At 54.3% G+C, this 22894-nt stretch overlaps 1 protein-coding gene across 2 annotated transcripts in view; it reads right to left on the reverse strand.

The window, feature by feature from the left end:
• The window catches only part of LOC128277574 (capon-like protein), a 55616-nt gene that overhangs the window by 10549 nt on the left and 22173 nt on the right, over positions 1–22894 (reverse strand). For both annotated transcript variants that reach the window (XM_053016052.1, XM_053016051.1), the window contains exons 3-6: positions 22281–22352; positions 22112–22207; positions 21856–22026; positions 3021–3198 (exon numbers count right to left, since the gene is read on the reverse strand). In XM_053016052.1, coding sequence (XP_052872012.1) covers positions 3021–3198; positions 21856–22026; positions 22112–22207; positions 22281–22352 — 517 coding nt within the window. The remainder of the gene's footprint in view (positions 1–3020; positions 3199–21855; positions 22027–22111; positions 22208–22280; positions 22353–22894) is intronic.

Here is a 22894-nt window from a genome sequence, read left to right on the forward strand (position 1 = left end):
CGCGCGCCCAGCATCCCGGCCGAGGCCATCCCAGGCCGCGTTCGGCCAGCCATTAATCACCAACACAAACAACAACACGGGGCCGGCCGCCGCGCGGTGTGAGATTTTGTTTTCATTTTGTGAATTAGAAGCTGACGTCGGTGAGCAGCGCCCTATTGACTTTCTTCGACCGCCAGCCAGCCAGCCAGCCAGCCAATTCGACGACGACGGATCCCTAGCTCTCGGAGTAGAACGCGAACCCGCAGCGGCCCCCGACACCATCCCGTTCCCGTTCCCGATTCCTCCCGCCCAAAATCCGCCGTTCCGAACGGCGAGAGAGAAGGGATAGAAAAATAAACACACAACTCCGTTCCGGTGTGGTCCCGCCGCTCTTTCGTCTCCCTTTTCCCGCGGACCTTCTGTTTTTCTACGGGCCCTTTTTTTCGCCTTCATCGAGGCAGCAGCATCAGCGTCGTCGTCGGTGTAAGTTAGCTTAATGGCAAGATATTACACTACTGCTCTGGCTGGCGGGCCCCCGGGTGGCCGGGGTGCGATTGGCTTTCTTGTGGCGGTGCTGATGCTGTTAAAACGTGACGGTTTATTTATTCAACAAACAACGCGGCGCGCAACGAGTCGCTCGTTTCAATCACCGTACCACCGACGCACGAAGAAGCCATTTCCGCCATTTTTCCGTTCCTCCTTGGCCGTGTGTTCTTCACGCACGCACGGGAACGCGGGAGGGGTTGGTTTGCTGCCCAACACAGATAATGCAGTCCCCGATCTGCCCTTCGGTTTTTCCCTGGGTCTGTGTGCTCCTTTATTCTGTGCTCCATCGCATCCCACACGGCGACCACAATCGGTAGATTTTTATCTGCGAGTCTGGAGTGATTTCGTGACAAGTTGGGTTGCCGCACGATCGCGCACGCACGCACGAACTAACGCACATAATGGAGGTGTTGGGATATTTATCTTTCATGCGCGTTTCCTTCTGGGAAGTTCGGTGTGCCCAGAAGGGCTGCTCGAAGGGTGAATTCATCCTGCTGAGTTCTGGGGAATCTGGGTTAGGTATTTTAAAGCACAATACGGTCCTTGTGCGATTCCTGTTTCAAATACGTTCAATCTGGGATACAGTTGTTTGTGGTGATTAAAGCCGCTAAAAGACAAGACCCAATAAATTTTGGGTTTCCAATTTTAATTGTTGGTGGATGCGTTCTTCATCTAGACTATGTCTTAAAACATTCTACTTGATTAATGTCCAAACAATGACCCTCAAGTGACCCTCAAAAACTTGTTACCGGGTCAAGGTCGACCGACCCCTAATACTTTCTTAATAACCACAATTTTCCGTTGTTTCAACTTCTTTTTAAATAGAAAGCTTTTCAAGAAGCAACGATGATCAAGTACTTGGTACTGATCCTACGGAGTAAAAAAAAATTACAAACTTAATGGGTCTTGGAGTATGACGATTTCTAAATGGTCGTCAATATAGACTCGGTCATAAGATTGTCCATTTTGTTTTCTTTTTATCGATAAAAGAACCGAACCCGATGCCCGCGAACTCACCCAATTCCTCTCAAATGGAGCTTTTTAACAATTTTCATTGATTTCTTCAAACACTGAATGAAAATATTTTGGCCGGTTCGTGAGTTTTCCAGTTGGGTCCCCGAAGGAACTAGCTTAACCCATCGCGGTGCCACGTGTCGCGCGGAGCCACGCTGGTGTTGAATCAACAAAAAAGCGGATAACATGAGAGAAAGAAAGACAAAGAGAGAAAGAGTGACACTTTTCCCTGGAACGGAATGACACTTTCGCATTCCCCAAACAAATTCCCCAGTGTTTTCCGATATTTTGTTGTCGTTTTCTTCTGTGTGCCGCCCAACAAAGCATGCGCTGAGAGAAGGCGAGCAATAGAGCGGAACAAGCAACCGACCGACCTCCGGCGGCAGATAAAGTTTAATTTGAAGTGATGACTTGTCGAGATTTATTTCTTCGATCGCTCGCGCCAATACCGACACCAGCGAAGTGGTGCGCACGCACCGGCCCCGCGTTCCGACCCCTGTGTGTGTGTGTGTGTGTGGTGCGACGTGTTAAATGAACCGTGAAGTGAAACAAGAAATTGGATGGAGTGTGCCAGCCATCCAGCTTTGCCGGGCAGGTCGCCGTTCTTCTTCGGTAAGTGTAACGCCTCGCCATCCAGCTCGCCGACGCAATCTAACTTGGGATGGAATATTTTACCCGTAACGAGGGGCGCCTCGGGGACCAAAGCGACGAAGGACAGCCCCCAAGCGCTACCACGGAGCACTGTGCACGTAAAATTCTAATCCTCGCCGAATGCTGCTCCCGACGAGGCGCGCGCGTGTTCCTTTGATGGGAACGGTCGAGCTCCCGTTTAAAAGTTCCAAAGCCGCGTCGTCCTATAGCCTGCTTTGATGTTTCTGTCTCTCTCTCTCTCTCTCTTTTTCTGCTCTTTCGATCATTTCAGTCCTGTTCGATTCAGAAGGCTCTCGAAAACGGTGTCCAATGCACGCACACACACGCATAAAGGACACGCAGGGTGTCGCGGCTATCGGAACGTGCAAATTTAATTAAAAAGGCCACCAGGATGCTGCTCCAAGGCGAAGGATACGCTTGCTTCCGGCCTTGTGCCTTGCCGCCGATGGAACGGTGGTCGGTGGCGTGTTTTGATTAGTATAATCGCGCGCGCGGCCATTATGAGCGTTCTGTGTTCTGGGAAATTGAAATGATTCAGCAACAAAAGCCGAACGGAAGAAGCCGGAATCCGGAAGCCCGGAAGAAGCGGGTGTATTGATTTCAGGCCGGAAAGCGGCGATGACGATGATTATGTTGGTAATCTCTATCGCCTCAAGTGCGTCAGAGTGGAGCCCAGCAGGATTACGGTCACTCCCCGGCGGGGGCTTCCTGACCGGATTTTTCCTATTTTTATTTGAAAGACCAAACAGAGAGAGTGACTGTGACGTCACTGCCGGATATTCAATCGATTCCGGAATCTCGGAGATTCCCCCGAAAGCACCGACCCTTACCTTTCTTGATGTCGCCGTCCTCGCTGATGCGATCCGAGCATCGATCCTGGTCGGACACGTCGCACGGTGACAGCTCCGAGTGGTCGTCGCCCAAGTTGTCTCCGCCGTCCTGTATGGTCAGCTTGTGGCACACTTCGAATGCTTGGCCCACGGTTCGGACAATCCGCATGGCTTGTGACTGTGAAGCGAGAAACGGAGAGACAGACAGGTATTAGAAGAAGGAATCGGGGAACCGCCAGATCCGCAAGGGCACGAACGCAACTGAGCACGCAACAGAGAACGCCAGATAACCCACAAGAGCCCCCCGTTAGGAGCCGCGTTACCTCTAGGTCCGAGTCAAGACTCCCTCGGCGCGGAAGTGTCATGTCGGTGTCCAAGTATTCGTTCACGTTCGGATCGATGTTTGGCTCGGGCCGGACCACGGCGGACCGTACCGTCGCACCACCACCGCGCGTGCCACTGCTACGCGGCAACGTCTGACACTTGGCCCGATCCGTGTCCAGTGGCTCGTCCCGGAAGCAGATCTTCCGGCCCGTGGTTCGCTTTTCGGCCCCGTCCGGTACCTCCTCAAGTATCGTGCCGGTGCCCTTGGCACCGTACTCTCTGGGCAGGGTGCTGCTGCTGTTGGTGCCCGCCGGACCACGACCCGGCAGACTCACGATCGTACTGAACTGCTTCTGGATGCCTTTGGGGGTCTGGGCGTCCGTGGGTGTGCCACTGCCAGCCACAGGATGGCCAGTGCTGGACAGCTTCTCCAACTTGAGCGTCGCCCGGATGATGTTGGACTCGCCCGGGTTGCTGGTACCGGGCGGGGTCGTAGGAGCGGACCGATGGTGGTGCACTTGTTGGCCGGTGGACGCTGGCCGGTCATCCCGCGACACTTTGCGCAACGAGGACGTGCCCGGCTGTGGTGGTGTTGATGGTGACAGCTGCTGCTGATGGTGCTGGTGGTGGTACGTGTAGGGCTCATCTGCCGCCTTCGGGTAGGCCGGGGACGATTTGGCACCCCCCGGAGCACCCCGGCTACTCCCGCCTCCCGGTGGCTGCTGCTGCTGTTTCTCTAGCCGACTCTGGTGCTCGTTGAGTGACTTCGTCTTCGAGGGCCGCTGGTTCTCCTTGAAGTATAGTATGTCGTTCTCTTCGTTGAACAGGATATGCTTCTGGACCGGTGCCGGGCTGGACGGACTGGTGGAAGAGCCCCCGGCCCCGGGAGCGCCACCGAGGGCCGACGCCCCACTCGGTGCCGGTTTCCTAAGGTTCGACTGGTTGGCGACGGGCCCGGAACCAACAGCATGGCCACCGGATGATGCCGCTTGCTCGTCCTCGTCCGGTTGGCCGTAGTCGTCGCTAAGCGTGGCCCGCTGAGATCGCTGCTGAGATCGAGTTGATGGCGCACTGTGCTGGTGCTGATCGTCGTCGTAAGCCTGCGCGTAGTCGTAGTACTGCGAGGAGTACTTTTCATTGTACGACTTTGGCCGCCCGGCGGACGACGAGCCGCCGCCACCGCCACCGCCGCCACTGCTGGTTCCGGTGTAGTACTCGCCCCCGTACCGATCGTGGTCCGGACCAGCACGGCCTACGTACGCCATGTTGTCCTCCATCGATCGGCTGTACTCGCTCGTTTCGTCCAGCGATCGCTGGTGGAACTCGTCCCCAGAACTTTCGCCATACTCGTACCCCCGGTACCGGGCGGCCGCCCGGGACGAGTGCTGGTAATGGGGCTGCTGCTGCTGCGATGGATGGTGGTTCGACGATCGACCTCCCGGCCCTGGACCGGGTGGTCCCTGACCACCCGAACCGAAGGTCGGCTGTTTGCGCACCGTTCCCGTTCCGGGGCTCATCGTCGATTCCTTAAACGATCCACCGACCCGTGGCCTCAGACTCGTGTCCTCCTGTTGGCCGCCTCCCTTCGATCCTTTATCCTTCTTCTGGCTACCCTTGCTCGTGGACCCGTCTTTGCTTTTACCCTTCGGCCACAGGAAAAAGTCCAGCGAGCTCTTGTCTTTGGCCGACTTGGGACTTCGGGGCGGCGTCGAGAACCCGGCCGCGAACCCCCCGGGTTCGGCGCTTCCATCGTAACCATCGCCGCCACCACCCGAGTCGTGGTACTGGTCTCCGGTTCCGGATGGCCCTGATCCACCGCCGCTGCCACCGGACAGGGTGCTCTTGCTCGTCTTCCACACATCGCCCAGCGTGCTGAGCGTGGAGCGGGCCTTGCCCATCACGTCGTTCTGCAGCTGCTTGAAGGTGGACTCGTTCTTGCGCTTCGTCCCGGGCGACGTGAACCCATCGCCGGTGCCACCCCGACCGGGTGGTCCGGGCGGCCCTTCCAGGTGGTAGTCTTCCGATTTCTGTCTTATCATTGTCACCGCAACCGCCGCCGCCACCACCACCACCAGCCCCCCGATGATAACGTTTGCGGCCAGAAGCGCCAATACCAGCACCAACACCACGGCGACACTCACTCTGAGATCGATCGCGCACACACACACACACACGGATGATCGATTGACGATCGTGTTGTGTCTTCCCAATTCTGCTGGCAACGCAGGCAAGTCAGCGCCGACGGCGGTACCCTGGACCGTTCATGGGGAGATCATGGACACTGGACACTGGCCAGACAACATGACGCAGCACTGCTCCATTCGGCTTCACCTTTCACACACGCACACGCACAGTGACACTTCTTCCTGTCAGTCAACTCTCTCCCGTTTTGAGTTCTGATCGTCGGTCGGTGATCGATAACGAAAAAAAAGAGGTTACACACTACACACCACCGGCTGGGGCTGCCTTTTTGGAGCCGGGCCTCCACTCGGGAAGCGATCCACACACCACCGGGGACATTCCCGACCGAGGTTGCTCTGCACGCGCTGGTCGCTCGTAGGCGACTAGAGACCGCCGCCGTTGTGTGCTCGATCGTTCGACTCGGTCCGGCGACAAAATGGCGCACACCGTACCCCGTGCGCTGTCATCCGCCGCGGTCCGTGAGATGGTCTTTGCGCCCTCCGCTAGAAGTCTAGTCATAACAATAACGCCGTTTGGCAATGGAACGATAGCAGCAGCAGCAGCAGCGTGCAAAAGTGCAGACCGAAACGACGACAGGGCCCAGCGGGGTGACCATCGGTGGCCGGTGTGCTGCAAACATTCCGCACTCCGAAGGGCCCACAGGCGGCGGCCACAGTGATCGAGAGATTTTGTTTGAATTACATTTCATTAAATCTCTGACCGCCGCCGCCGCCGTCAACATCATCGTCCGGCCGCTGGGTCCTATTGTTTGATGGATGGCTATTTTGAAAATTTGCCGACACGACCGCCACAGAGCGTTCCGGAGGGGGGAGGGCGAGCCGGACATTGGCACATCGGTGCTGCAGAAAAGTTCCTCACCACACCACACGAGTGAAGCGCAGTGAAGATGGTCGCCGCCTTCGGAATCCTTCCAAAGGGACGACGCAACGGCGGCAACCACGCTGACCATGGGCAACGAATTATTTTTAAGGTTAGGATTTCGCACCCCCCGCTGCCACCCTGGTGTGTGTGTGTCTGTGGTGCCAAGTGACAGCCAGCGATTTCTCGGCTTTTGAATGCTAAGCAGAAGGACGAAAGTGACGTGTGTGCGCGCGCGCGCGCGCGCACCGGACGATGATGAATCGAATACGATCGTTCTTCGCTCGGGCGCCTGAGACGTGCGCGCGATGGTAATTGGGACATTCCTGAGCCGCCCGGCGAGGAGGTTCTCCGCATGAGCTCTAGCCGCGATGGTTCCAAACAGCACCTTTTCTTACCGCGCTGCGCTGCGTTGTGCGATAAATGTCATAAAACCCGTAAATAAACCACCCCAACCGCCTCTGCGCCATTCTTTTAGGTCAGGTGGACACGACAGACCGGACCGGACACGGATGGACCATGAGGGGGTGCGTGTTAGAAAATCACGCCCCAAGTGCGTGATCATCAATCCGATCCTGATCCGAAAGATGAAAGAAAGGTGAACGATCGTTCGTCACGGGCCACCGTCACCTGTTGTTGGTGGCTAGCAGTGCTGAACTTGAGACAGTGTTCCGGATCGGAGCTCGGACCGGGATACCAAATCCGGGCCCCGGGCCCCGGGAGATTATCGCCCAAGTCGTCCGAGATGGAGAGCAGAATTAGAAGGACCAACCCGGCGAACTGGAACATCCGCCAAGAACATCCGCTTAATCCCCCGTCATCCTCGGTTTCCAAGGTGGCCGCAGCCGGTGCCGCACCATGGTGTGCGGGGAGGGGGCGTGTGTCTGAGTATCAACTTTTGATTCGCAAATCAAACACCCAACGCGACCAATGATCGTGTCACCCGTGGCGCGGCGCGCCATTTTGCTCTATTTTTAGCGTCCCAACCCAGCGTGTGGTGGAGGAGGTGGAGACGGTGTTGTCCGATCCGGAGTCTCCCCGCACGGCGCTATTATTACACGCACGCCACCAATCCACACTGACCGGACCGGACGTAAGGATGGAACCAGACAGACGGCACGGGCCACAAACCGGGCCAGAGCCTTGGGGGGACGAGAGGACGTGAATTAATAATAAGCGAAGTTCTTGGGGTACACTGCGGGGACGCTATTCTTAGGACCACTTCTCGAGGAGCGGCCCCCCATTGTAGTAATTATTTTCGGCGGGCGGACCAACTACTATTAAATAGAAGATTTATGGCCCCGACTACTAGAGTCGGTCGCACGACCTTGGGCGCGGTTGCTCCCGTTGCGGTTGTTCTTGTTGGAAGATACCAAAGTCCGGCGCGGCGGACGATTCGGTGGATCTCGCGCTCGTAGAATCGTTTTGAGTGATGTCTGGGAGGATTGTGACAACCGCTTTTCAGGGAAGCGCATACGCGCGCACCTGCCACATCGGCCCTCGACTCGGGTGGATTAGGAAGTGTAGAGTCAACAAGTGGCTGGATGGACGAACGTCGGCCCCGCCCCGGGGAGGAAGTGTTTATGAGGACCAACTAGAGCTCTTCCCATAAAGTAGCCTTAAGTATGGTGTCCTCGGTGTGCATTATTTATTGGGCCGGGCTCGAGATTTCCTCCAGAACACTGCACGGCCATCGGGAGATTTTCTTCTCCCGAGACCGAGGCCTACTTGATTCAGCGTTCACTCAAAACCACTCAAAGTAGGCCACCGTTTTGCAGCTCAAGATGGCGCGACGGGAGAACAAATGGCATCCCGCTACTCCGCCACAAACTATTATTACCCCTTTTTTTATCCGCAGTTTTCGGTGACATCAGCGCGCGCCATCAGGGAGACTTTAGTTTTCGGGCACAGCCAGCATGTTCCTCGCCGTGCGATCATTGAGATACCTTGACGAGCGGAGCATCATCGGGGCAGCGCCAGCCAACCAGAAGTTATTAGTCAGAAAGGGCCGAGGAGCGCACTGGCCGCCATCGCCACCACCGTCAACTCCTTGCAATGCTTGTGGTTTAAAAATAATAATAAAATAATTCAGGCATATGATATTTGCCCGTCATAGAGCGCGAGCGCACCGAACGATGATGATCCGTTCCCGCGCGCTCATAGATCGTCTCATTAGAGACTTGAGCCCTCACAGACGAAGATGACAACACCGCGCGACCGACTGTGGCCGGTCGCGGATTGGATGTCTGAGATTTGTCACTACCACCCGGCCAGCCGTTTGGGTGATGTGCCAGCAAAATCGCCTTCCCAATCGCGAGGTCTTAAGGATAACTGTGACGCAATAGGTGTCAATCAGCGCGCGCTACACAGCCGGGGCGGTTGCAGCCAGCCCCGAATGCAATGACGAATGTCGAGACCTGCAGTCCACACACAGGCGAATTGCGACCATTATTCAAACCCCGCCAGTGTACGTAGGGCAGGCCCGCTCAATAACGTTGGCCCTCTCCTCTCTCTCTGGCCCTGACGCGCGCGATCTCCTACGCGAGGTCTTTATGGTCCGTGAATGCGCGCCCCACCGATGCGTGCAATATGCGCCGGATCGGATTATGGGGCGCCCGGGCCCAGGTTATCCAATTAACAGAACCTCGGCCGACCTGCGACTGACGGTACTAGTTTGTTTGTTGGCCCCCGCCGTCGAGGACGAGGACCCAACAAATTGCAATATCGTACGTCGCTTCCGAATCAAAACCGATGACAGGGATCACCGATGGATTCACCGTCTGGATCACGCAGTTGGAATGTCAAGTATGCGTACGTCACGTCGCGGCAGCGATGGGACGCATTCGAAAGTGCACCGGCAGGACAGGACAGGCAGCTGAGAGAGGCGAACATAAATCGAAATTTTATGCGATTACCTCTGCTCGGCTCGCCGCTTGGTATGCGTCGCTGGCCGGCCGGGAGCTGGACCAAGAATCATCTGATTGGATACCGACGTTTATGATGTGTTGAAAATTGCGTTTGCGGAATCGCATCCGCCCTCGGCGGAGAGAGAGCGAGGGAGAGTGATGCCGCTCGGTTAGTTGGCGATAGGTTCGGGGTTTTATGGCCATCGTAAACGGCTCGGCACGGCTCTGGTATTGAACGCACCATCCCAACAACCCACGGAGCGTACTAAAATCGAAGTACACTTCGTCGACTACACGCCGGAAGCGGACGAATTGGTGATGAATAGACGGTCGTCCGACACACTCTGGCACGCTCTGGTGCCAGATACACACCACGATCCCGGCCCCCGATCCCCGGTGGAGGCTGAGAGTAAACGAACCATAACCGTGGAGTGTGGCGGTGTTTGCGCATTATAAAGTGTCTTCCACCACAATTTTGCACACGGGGCCCGCGTGCGGGGTGAACATCTGGAAAATAGGGGCACCCCCGAAAATGATTGAGGAGATCCGTTACACTCCTCGATCCGAGCGAGAGCGGGACACCACAGTTTAATAGTTTTTCTGCCGGCAATGATTTATGGAAAACGCGCGGAGGAGTTTCCACTTTTCCACGTCCCCAAAGGGGCCGACCTTCTGGCGGCAGGAAGCGAAGAAGATGTTTTGGAGAGCGTTACATATCAATCATTCGGTCAACAAGCGACGCGCGCGCCCCCTGGCGGCCCCCGGCAGCCCAAAACGGAGCCAAAGGGGAGCCCCGTAATTGGCAATTAAGTAGCCGTAAAACTTATCCAATTTTACGACACACAACCCCCTTCGGGAGGGCGCACCAGATAAACAACAGAGACACGGTCCCAAAATGGCGAGTAGTTAAAAGAGTCATCAAAGTTCAGTTCAGTGTTATTTTTCGTCTGTCCGTTCCGTTCCGGCTCATCGCAATAGTTTTACGCGAATGTCCGCGTCTATTACCGTAGGTCCGCGACCCGGTGTTTCCTTCCTTTTATGGGCTTTTCTCGGGTCGTTCGTCCCGGCTGGCGGTGCCTTTTATTTCCAATTAACAAACGACGGGATAACCGGCCTAAGACGGTGGTGCCAAAAAACAAACTAGAAAGCCCGTTGATTAATGGTCGCCTTCGGCTGGAAAGCGCGCAGAGGTCCCGCAGTCCTGTGGCCTCTAAAGGGCGCTACGCGCACCTGCCACTGCTACTACTGTGCCAAAAAGCACCGGGATTTTAGCCTACGATTTGACAAATCTTCGGCATCGACACCCGAAGTCGAAACTCGATCCTAAAAGTCCTTTTCTTGGGGATGATGCTCAACAGTTTTCTCGATTCGGTATGTCTCGATCGACTAATCGCCCGGGACATGCTGCGTTTCTTAATCAGAGACTTAATTTCAGGCACAAGAAGTATGCATCGAAAATTGTCACTTTCGATTGTCAACAAAAGCAAACTAATTAGAAATATCAATCTGTCATGTGAAGTCCTGATAAACACAGCGCTGTCAACATACATCGAGTTACCATTGGTATGGTATTTGGCAGTGGTATTTTTCGACCACTGTAGTAAAGCCCGTACAGCAGCTCCCAAAACCATCAACTTTGCGATCCGTCAGGCCCGGGCAGATTGAATCCTGTGCGTTGGCCCCTTTCTTGAACTGCAATTTATTTCCCGTTTCCGACGACCGATGGTTTGTGTGCGCTCCCCACCAAACCGAAGCCAGAAAAAGGAGATTTTTTATTGATGGCTGCCCTGGGACACGGGGCGTGCGTGTAATGCTCTCGGGGGGGCCCACACCGATGATCACGATGCGGCCGGGGCGGAGATATGCTGATTGCGTGCACGGGCACCCGCCCTGCCTGTTATGCCAATTTATCTCCTGGCGGCGTATATACTGCGGAACGGCCGGCCCCACCGGAACCTGGCCGGCGGTGGACCAAAAGGTACACAAAAAACATTCCCATAGAAACTTTATCTCCCATTGCGCTTTACGCGGATGGTTGACCACACGAAAAAAAATCGTGGCAAAATCGGCAGAAAAATAATGTGACTGCTACAGTGGCGGGACGCGTCACAACAACATTTTGGGGCCGGATTGGGTGCAATTGGTGCAAAATAGGGGAGCCCAACCCGGGCCGAGAGAAAGAGAAAAAACCAACGGAACACTTGCCGGTTCTGTGATTACTTTTCCCTTATTTTTAACCAATCTTTCTCCGACTGCGGCGGCATGCTATTTGTCTTGTTTCGCTCCGTGCGGTTACCCTTTTTTGGAGCTATACGCGCTCCCCGTAGCTGTTGGCCTATCGCTTTGACGCATTTTTCACTCGGTTGCGGGAGATTTTCCGCCCTTTTTTCTGCTCGTTTTGTGGGCCATTCTATTTGGATGGTTTTGACACGGTTCGAGGTTGCTGAAATAGCAACAAAAACCGGGTGTCCGACAAATAAATCCTCCCCCGAGACGGCCGTGACCGTCGCCCAAGACCCCGGAGAGGATCTCGACCGGGGTCGGGGCGCATCAAAAGTTTTTCAATTCCAGCGCACACACCGCGTGAGGGCCATTCTGAGTGGCGTTTTGTGGCCACGGTTCGCGGTGCTCCCGAGTGGGACGGCGGCAACCGCTTAGTTAATTCGTTGGCCATTTGGTTTTTTTTTATCCTTTGGAAACGACACATCAGAGGAAAATGGTTTACTTTGATTGGCACACACACACACATACACACGGGTGCGGGCGGTTTCCCGATTTTTTTTTGTGTTCTTCTGTGGTTCAAATCAGGTCAGCAGCGTCAAGCGAAAAATGGCCATCACAAAAGATGACCGATGGAGGCGCCTGGTCGGGGACAGAAAGGATGAGAGAAAGAGAGCGCGCCTAGTGGATACAGCGGCGTGGATGGGTTTATGGGGTGTGCACGGACGGTTGCCCAACCGTCATCAAAACCGTTCGCACAAATGGCTGCGACATCGTAGTCGCACGCAGCCGTCGTTGCTGAATTATTTATGACAGTATCAAACTCACATTTCGCTCGCGCGCTTGGTTGTCGGGGTTTCGGGGACGGCGCTCGGCTCGCACAGCCGCCGTATGGTGATATTCCATTAACAGGCAACACACAATGGAAGTTTTATAATCCCACTAACATGCCCAACGGCTACCACGGACCCCCGGATCAATGTCAGAATGATGTGTGAGACCGGCAAAGTGTCTAACTCGACTCGGCCGCGCACACACCGTCCTTTCGCTGTGTGTTGTTATTTTTATCAACAAGCTATCGAGAGATGTATTAAAAATTGTGTGTATATTTTTTCGAATAAAGAGCAAACAACATTTTCGACGCGAGCCGCACACAGCAAAAAAAAATAGACGAGGAGAGAAAAAGCGCGGCCAACTATTTATTAACCGCTTGCGCGCGTTCGATAATAAACCAATACTCTTTTTCACCGGGGCGCTGGACCGCGTTGCCTCCTTTTTGTTTGTTTATCTGTTTGTTTGCCCGTTGCGCCATCCACCGGCAGCGACGTTCACCGATGATCGGCTCGGAGCGGCACCGAAATGGGGGAAAAAACCGGGGAAAAAGCAACGAAAACATAGCGCCAAGAGTCCAGTGCGCAGTGCAAACGGAGCGACGACCGGGCCCCAACGTTTGCCCGACCCACCCTCGGTCGTGTTCTAGGTGTTTGTTGAAGCGCACACCAAACAATTACACGTCTCTCGAAGCCGAACGGAACGGAAAGATGTTCCCAAAATCACTCACACCACCATCCCGGGGCGGGGGTGCAAAGCCCTCCGCGACCCCGCTTGGGCGAACGAAAAAAAAGTCGGAAGTGTCACCTCGCCATGAGCGAAAATAAATCATGGGACGGTCCCCCACATCCCGGCAGCCGGGGGGTCAACGTAAAAGGGATTGCGCCGCTGTCGGTTCTACCACATCCTCCGATCGCATCCTTTCCTTATTCCGCCGGAAGACGTTAAAGCGACCGGTGAACGGTAACAATCGCCGTACGCCGGATTCGGATCGTTCGGAAATCGTGTCCGCGAAAAGAGCCGCCACCGAGAGTCGAATTCAAATGAGGACCAAAGTTGTCCAATCAATCCACCAATGCTGCTGGCTGGGATGGGAGTTCCCTGGTTCGGTTTCTTTGGCTCAAGTGGCCAACCGTCTCTACTAGAGGTTGGCTGCTGGCTGTTGCGCACATTCGGCGTCGGAGCGAGCAACATCAGGAGCCAGGCCAGCCAGGTTCGGGCGGTTCGGGCGGGTGTGTCTTTGCTTTCTAAATCCGGACGTGTGTCGGCGGCACTCCAAAGGGGCGGCACTTGAACAATAATTTTCACCCTCTCAAGCGGCAGGCAGGCAGACCGCCACACACATGCTCATCTCATCTCACAGGCAGCAAATCATCTCTCTCGGCAACGAGGGGCCATGAAAAACGCTATGAAAAGCCATAACCGCCCACCGTCGGCACACACACACACACTTAACCACCATTTTACTATTGCACCACACGCGCGTAACACCTGTACGACCGACCCTCGGAGTCGGTGGCGGGATGTTCGTTTTTTGTGTTTGAATTTTTCAAAATTGAGACTTCCATTTGGGCTGCCATTTTCATTTGGGAGCTGATGGATCGAGGATGAAGGAAAAGGACAAGGAATCCCATCCAGCATCATTAGAAACCGGTTGATTAAAGGAACAATCACCATAAAGCAGGAAGCACCGGTTAAACGGTTTACCGATTGGGCGTTTGATTGCGTTTCGAGCAGTTATTCGAGCACCTTGTGCCGGCGGTCGTGTAGGAAAACGATTCCAACAAAAACTGCAGTAGTGCAGGAGGCAGCAGCGTTCCATGGTCAAAGGTACATCTCAGTAACCAGTGACTTCATCTGTTCCAACACCGAACTTTGTTTGAAGCTTGGCGACGTTCTGAGGACTTCAGAGACAATTACAACAAGGAAATAAACTTCAGATGGCGTATTTCGCTGTGGACTGTGCCGTGAAAAGTTCCCCGACGCAAGTTACTTGAAAACGGTAAGTAAAGTGAAGATTTTAACGAAATTGTTCCGTCCCGGTATGTAAAACGTGTGATTCAGGAGGGCCAGACCTGATTGCACTGTGAAAGCAAGATGACCTTGAATATATCCAACCTCAGAAAGGACATCCAATGAAAGCAGTAGAAGCACAACAGACAAGGATCCCGAACCAAAATTGGAGGTAAATTCTGGAAATCCCATAAAGGCTTGAGTGGAACGAGCTCCAATCGCACGAATCGAACCCATCATTCGCTACCGAAAAAACCGGCGCCTACTACTATCCAGCGGGCTGCTGAATTGCCAAACATTGTTTTGCTCCTGACACATACTCGACTCGAAACAAAGCACACATTGCCGATTCCGACGGGGTTTCGATGCAGTGCAGAGTGCAGTTCTGAGTGGCCGGAAGGGAAACGGAAGCAAAACAATTGCACACCCCAAACGCGCGTTTCATGGTGGTTCGACGAGCTCTTTTTCGGCAAGCGACGCCGACGAAAGGATGCTGCCGCAGCAGCACTCTACTACGTCCTTTCGTCGCCGGCCCCGGAACCCACTTGATGACTTTGAAATTTATTCATTTCATTCGCTCGCCGGGCGCTCGCGGGCGGCACATCGCGCCACGCACTTTTTGCCTCGAACCCGATTTTATTGCTTTCGTGGCATGGCGTGGCGTGCCGTGTATTCTTCTTCTTCATCCTCTGTTTCTAGCGCTGTGGCTGTCACTTTTCACGGAACACGCACGGGGTGGTGGGGTTTATCGGCGTGTCCCTCTCCTCCTATAATCTATTTCGCAGCGCCGGGGTTTGGATCCGATGGCCGCTTTTTGGTTTTCCTTTTTTTTCTTGCGCCTGTGGACTTCACACACAGGAAACCCGCCGGTCTCTCGGGGACGACCACCGATCGGCTTCTTCACCGCGCTATTTGCCGCGTACTTTAATTTTTTGCCAAACAACGGTTTCAACGGTCGGGGTGGGTCGTTTGTTGTCTCCCTTTTTCTTTGTTGTGTGTGTGTGTGTCGCGTCTCTCGTGTCGAGCGCTATCGCCGCCAATGGCCGTTTCATCCTTTATTTTGCGCCTACACCCTATTTTTAAACACCGGTTCTGATTTTTATCACTAAGGAATTCCGGCAAACCGCCACAACGGCGGCGGCAACGACGACGACTACGACAACGACAACAACAACAAGAGGAATCTCGGTTGCCAGTGTCAAAGCCAACCTGAGCAGAAGAACGAAAAAAATAAAAGTGACACACACTCAACACCCAACACCGAGGCGGCCAAACCGAGATGATCCTTCGTTTCACGCGGAGGTCACGGATTCTGGAGCACCACTGATTACGGCACAGGCCATTCCAACGATTCCAACTTGATGAACACAAACACACACAAAGAAGGGTGATTTCCAACCCATTTTTCTTTTCGCACGCGCGCAGCACCACTGTTTTGACGATCTCACGATTCTGGGAACTGTGTGGATGATGACGTCGACGACGACGACGACGTGTCGTTGTTACTTTGGCCTCGCCGTGTTACATAACTTGCGGCATAATGATAATCGTGGCGAGAGAGAGAGAGGAAGGTCACAGGCAGATGACTCCACCGGAACACCAGACCACCAGAAATCGAAGATCGACGGTGGTGTCACACACAACACTACGCAACGAAACCACTGGAGCCGTGCCGTGCTCTGCTTCTTCGTGTCAGGTCAGAAACTGTGAACTCCAGGAGCAAACCCAGGAAAAAAGGGCCATTCGCAACCAACCACACACGCACGAGATGTTCCACGAGAAAGCCGAGACCCGGATCACGTGCAGCAGGGGCCGGAGGGGCACTAGTCCTGGGGGCTGCTGATCCTCCCGATTCGATTCGCGGCGCGCCACTCGACAGCAGACACTGTCGTCGTCGTCCGGCGCGAAGAACCGCGTCCGATGGATACACTACACGCACTGAGCTCCGCTGATCATCGGTCGCGGCCGATCGTGACCGAGAGGAGATCACGTTGTGGATCAGCAAGAAGAGACTCACCTCCCACCGGCCATGAAGACGAAGAAGTCAACGCCGACGCCGTCGTCGTCGTCGCTGTCACTTGTGTCCTGTCCTGACACGTCCTGCTGCTGCTCCCGTTCCCGATGGTGGCCACAGCAAACCGAAATGCGCGGCACACACACACGTGCGCGCGCGCGCGTTCTCTCGGCCACAGATTCAATCACAGGCCGCCGTCGTCGCCGTTCGAGTATAATTTTAAAATATCGCACTCCATCTCGCTCGGGACCACAACGAACGACGATACGATCAGATCCGCGCTGCGGTCCTTTTCGTATCGTGCTGACCACCGATCGTGGCGGGCCCACCGGGTGGCGGGGGCAGACGTCAATCCGTCCCGAGTTGCGACCCGCGGGACCGCGCGGGAGAAAAACTCGGGAAAATTCTCCGGACCGCGACCAGTGTTGTGTCCGGCGTCCGTCGTGTGAAGAGAGTTACCTGTCATCGGAGAGTCAACCCGTTTTCCGAACTCGATCATATGGCGGCGGCGGTCAGTTGTGGTGACGTACGACGATCCCATGGCAGCAGATGGCGCGGCTTCTCCACAACCGTCTCCATTACGTCACTGGCGCGAGAGAGCGCGAACGGACCAGCACGAGAGAATATCGCTTGGAGCGATCGATCTCGCGGCTTCTCTCGAGTTCTCTTCATTCTCTGGAGAGCGGTTGAGCTCTCCAAAAGCTGCGCTACTCCCGCGGTCCGAGGGACCGCGGAATGTTTACGTTCTACCGTCACTGCAGTAGTCACTGCGGCTGCTGTGGTCAGTGCGTTTCTTAATCGCTCGATCGCGATGGGTTTTGGGTGAGTCGGGATGATGTGTTTCTGATGCTTCGGCGAAGCTGTCCACACTGAATAAGGTCGCGTGTTGACGTATCGACTCACCAGAGGGTGGAACCACTGGATGACGTTTAGTAGTGTGTCTCGCGTCCCGACCCGACCCAACCCGAACTAGTTCTTGGAGGTCCAACACGCTACACGTCAGCACTGCAGATCGATGATGATCATACACCACCGAGGGGTTGCGTGTGACGGTGACGATCAGCGGTGGGTGGCGAACGATGGCGTGGACCGCCGGCGCCGTCGTCACTCCATGATAAAAATAAATTTATCTCTTCGACGACACCAAGCGCGCGCGCGTGAGCTCTCGTGTGTGTGTGTCAGGAAGGCAGCTCCGTGATCGAAGCCGCCATGCCAAGCGAATCCTGCCGTCAGTGGTCAGTTTCGGTTCCCGACGCGTTTGACAAATGTAGTGCCGACCCCCCCCGGGGGTCACTCCCGGGGGGAGGACAAGTGGGTGTCGTGTGAGACCGAATCCACTTAAATTTATGAGCTCACATTAAGTTCAATTCGTAAGGGGGAAAACAACAGACCATCCCGTCGTAGTCGTAGATGGGCGGCCGCGTACTCTTATTGCTTGGCCCCAGTTTTTTTCTTCAAAGGCAGTAACGGGCCGAAAAGAAGACGAAGAAGCGCAGCGCAGAACCCAGAGCGACGAACCTGCCCAAGGTCGAGCAGATATATCGGCTTAGGGTACGGCTTCACAGCTCCGCAAGCCACCAAAACAGTCGGTAGGCTTGGCGCGCGGATCGGATCGGATCGGATGCTGCAGCAGCGCGTAGGTCAGAGCACAAGGCCTTACGCGGGACCGGGCGTGTGACCCGTCCCGCCACTAGGCACACGGTTTCCAATTTTATGCTTCATTAGCAGCCGAATATCGCTTTCCCCGGGAACAACCTGTTTGATGAGTGGGCCCGGGACGGGTCGGGTCGCAGACAAAATAAAAACAAACACCCGTAGGAAGAGGAGCTGCTGCTGCTGCTGCTGCTGCTAGTGTTTGGTTTGTCTGCGGTGTCTGGGTTTAAGTCCCTCGTTCATCACCCACCTACCGACCGACCGACGGACCGACGGCCGATCATGCTTTATGCGGTGCCCCAGCCCAAGCAGCGATGCGCGTTCTTCGTAACCAACGGCTTCGTAATCGGCTCGTGGCTCACTCGATCGTTGACGGTTTCGAATCAACACGCAACGTAGTAGGCCGTTCGCGGTGACAACCAAAAGGAAGTCGGGGGGTCAACCGTCGATTTGTGTTGACTGTTTGCGGCGGAGACGATCGGCGTTCTGATCGGGTACGATTAACGGATTGCTTTACCAGCCGTTGTTGGGACTTTGATTAAATATTCGGCGCTTCTCGGTTCAGGTTTTGAGGTGACATTTTCGACGATTGGTAATCAATACTTTGCTTGATTCAGTCCCTTTTTTGTGCTTTTTTGTGACTACCCCAGTGGAGTGGAGTAGATCTGCGTTATGTTCCCATTATTTGATAGCAACATCAAACAAATCGCTCCTCGAGTGCTCCCACAGATCTTTTACGAAGCAGAACGGAACTTCATACACTTCTCCAAACACTTCTCCGCCATTTGCCTCGTTTCAATGTAGCCAATCTTCCGAGGCAGAGCACCGTATTGCATGATGAGCATTCAGAGATACGATCGTAAAATGTGTCCCCTTAATGAAGGGCTTCTTGGAAAGAAGAAACGATTTGCAGGACGAATTCGACCTACACCAAATCAACCGAAAGATTCTGTCGAAGACGCTCTCTTTCTCTCGCTCTCACCAAAGTCTGTGGCTCACAGGGAGGGCCCTTCTTTCCGCTCCACCACAGCGGCCGGTTCCTGCGTGTGGCCACCACCACACTTTTCTCGTTGTTGACTCACGGTTTAATTTTGAACCTGTCACCAACAATTTGCTCGACCGTGGCGGGCGTCATCGGCTCCTCTGCTCCTCTGTTGGTCGTTTTGCGACAAATGTCTATCTTTTCGGTCCACTTCAGTGCGGCGGCAGCGACGGCATGATTCCTTTTTTTTTGGGCGGATGTGCTGTCGGCTGCCAATTGCCAATCGTCTAATCGAATCCCGGGTGGAATCGGCGGGAACCGGAACCCCGCGGGAACCCCCGGCGGTCTGCGGCGTTGGTTTCTGCTAAATTACAATTTTTATCACAATGAAACAAATTTTCCATTACACTTCGCGCCCTCCCGCGGCAGCATATTTTGGGCAACCGCGAGCGCGGCCGGTCTTCCTACAATCTTCCTCACGCGGCGTCGATATCATCTGCCATCACAGTCTGTCACCAGAGAGAGCGCACACAAAAGTCATGCGAACGCGGCCCGTCGTCGTATGCTAATGCGCTCTGCTGCCACCAGCAGAAAAGGAATGCCGAGACCGACGGACGGCCCAGAACGTGCCAGACATGGTGCGTGATTATCATTTAAATGGCACCTCCGCACACACACACACGCGCGCGAGGACCGAGAATTCTTGTTTCACGCCCCCCGAAAGCCGCATAACTTACACCGGGCGACGACGATCCAAAGCATTGAGGATGGTGTCGATAAACACAGCGGCACCTCCGTCGTCGCACGTCCTCGATGCGGAATACCATAACCGGAAGATGTTTTTCTTGAAGGGGGCCGTACAGGCGCCACTCGCTCTCCCCCGTTTGGGGGTGTAGGTGGTGCGCCAAGAAAAGTTAATTAACTTGATGTTTTCCCTTTTTTTTGCTGCTGCTACTGAATGGTTGAACGCGCCGCACCATTGAGCAATCCCGGCGCCCCGCCGACCCCCCACCACCATCTCTCGACCGGGCACTTCCGTCGTCCCAGCAATGTCTCACCGCGGGTCGAGATTGAGGCGCGCAGAACGCCAGCAGATATCGTGAAGCGCGCGGGCGACGCGTGAAAAGCGGATAAGAAAGCTTCTTCTTCGGGCTTTTAATTGCCCCCAATCATCAGCAGCAGCAGAAGGGTGGAAATTAAATCCAGAGTTTCCAGCGTTCGCCGGCGACGCCCGAGTGCCAAAAGCCCGGCGACGGGAAAAGGAAGGGCATGTGGGACTCTCGAAGAAGGGAAACGTGGCTTCGAAATCAAATGAAACCAACACGTGAGGCTGGCTCCAGCTCCGGTGGCTTCGGGCCGTTATTAAACACAATGGTGACGGTAATATGTGCTGTGGTCGTGACTTGCGTGTGTGTGTGTGTGTAACACAATCATTATTGGGTCTTCCGAAAGGAGAAACCTTCACGCGCTCAACCTTCGAGGCGCATTTCCCGACCGACGACGACGACGACGACGACAAAGTTTTCCGAGAATAGTTTCCCACCGGTTTCCGTAGAATGGCCGATCTGTGGCGCGTGATTACCGGGCAGCAGCTTGCCAACCCTAATCGTATCGAAATCAGTGCTCCGGATAAAAATTGAAACGTGTCTGCATGTCCTTTTTACGGTGGGTTTTGATCGAAGAATGATGAAAGGTAATCGCCGTTCGAGATTCGTAACTCCCCAATATTTGACAGAATAATTAGAGCTAGAAGTATGCCGAATGCTATCATGTGCTCCTAAAATGGACAATTCCCCAAGGGAATCACAAGTTTCGATGCAGGCTTTTTAGGTCTCACATTAATTACTCTCATTTCCAGACTTTTCTAGGTCAGCAACATTATACTTGAATCGCGTCACAAAGTGTCATTCGATTGGACACCATCCAAAACCGTCATCCACTCCATAAAGAACCTGTAGCGGGACAAAGATAGAAGCACTGCTAGGATTGAACGGATTGGCATTAAACTTTTAGAAAAACCCAAAACAGTCAACCCGCCATCCGGTAACATCCTCATCCTTCACACGACCGATGTCTGGCGTTAACATTCGTTCCAGTCTAAGCCCCAACCCAACGGGGTTCTCCTGTTTGTAGGCCGCGTAATCTAAAAGCCAACCGAACGGAAGTAACAGTTTTGACGGGGCGCACCTGAATCGACGACTCGAGTGTCTCGAGTGAGTCATCTCTCTGGATGTCTCTCTCTCTCGGTGACATGTTTGGCGTGTGTGTCACCACCATGAAATCGAGAGCAAACAGCAAGTACCGCACACTCAGCAGTCGAGATCCGACGAATCAATGGCATTGACAACCAACCACAGCATGAGGTTCGTGGAACTACGCATGACACAGACGCGGACGGATGTGGTGTGAGATTTAACATCCGAATCCAACCCGCACGCCGTGGTGTCTGCCGTGGTGAAAGCCCTGTCCGCCGACAAGCACCGGTGTGCAGTGGACAGAGAGGACAGAGATATTTTCGATGTTTGATTTCTACTTCCCACTCCGTCGGCCGACCGTCCATTGGAATTCATATTATGCGCCTCGAATCGTAAATCGTCCGCTTTGAATAGCACAAAAATGTAGCACCATTCAAGGGGGGCGGCGGATCAAGTACTTAACGCATCAACGGCCCCCCGGACCCTTTTTAATCACTTAATCGCGATGTTATCCTTTCGAACCGATAAATCCTTGTTCTACCGTGGCTGCTAATCGGATCGGATCGAAAAGTGCGTGCCCAGCGTTTGTGCGTGCCATATTTTTGCGCGACTGACGGGACTACCGGTGGTCACCTACCTTCTTGTTCGTCTTGAAAACGCAACACTTGAACGCGTCGCTGCTACCATCGCGGGCAATGTAGCTGAAGATCTTCAGATCGTTGCTGTCGTGCGAGACGTAGAATATCCGGTAGATCGGGTGGCTGAGCAGCTCTATCTCCAGCGGGTCGTTCCACTGGTGTTGCTTTTTCTACAAGGAAGGATCAAACGAACGGGAGAGATAGAAATTAGAAGGCGTTCTAAGGTCACGCGGAGACTTCCGTCGCGCCGTTTACCTTTCGCCGTTTCCGCTTCACACACACGCGCACCCCTTCGACGGAGATGTTGACGGTGACCTTCTTTTTCTTACTGTTCTGCACTTTGCACTCGTACTGGAAAAAAAGGAATGCCGGAAGGGATTAAAAATGAGGTCTCCACACGTCAAAAGAAACACCCGTGGCTTACCCGTATCCTACGCATGGCCTGAACGATTTCCGTACGGTTGCTGGGCCGGGGTACGGCCTGCCATCCGATTAGCTGGTGAGGAAAAAAACGGAGAACAGAATAGAGAGTTAGAAAGTGAAACCGGAACGCGAAGAATGCTGTTTTACGAAGTACATTTTGCACACACAAAATGGCCAATTAGCACCCGAATCAGCTGCACACACAAGCCCCCCCCAAATTATCCTCACAGCTGTGTCACGAATCGGTGACCGCGGCTGGCGTCCCCAGAGGCGGTGAGAGAAAATGGGCAAATAAAATGGCTGCATTCCTCACGTTTTATAAAGCCCGTATTTAGAGGGGTGAGACACAGCACCACCATGAATCATCGCATGCTACTGGCATCGTGAGAAACGGCCGAGCTGAGTGCACCACCGGTGCCCGGTGGGACACAGAACACGAAATATCCCCAGTCCCGCGTGTGCGGCCGCATCGATCGATGATAATCGGTGTGGAAGCGTGATATTTTGCAAATGCGATTTTCCGACGCAGAAACACACAAAAAAGATGCCGAAGAACATGAAACAAAAACACAGTACCAAAATATCCTGCCCGTTGCGGAACGTTATTATTAGCGA

This window comes from Anopheles cruzii, chromosome 2 (genome assembly GCF_943734635.1).
Source record: "Anopheles cruzii chromosome 2, idAnoCruzAS_RS32_06, whole genome shotgun sequence".
In the NCBI taxonomy this organism is placed as follows: domain Eukaryota; kingdom Metazoa; phylum Arthropoda; class Insecta; order Diptera; family Culicidae; genus Anopheles; species Anopheles cruzii.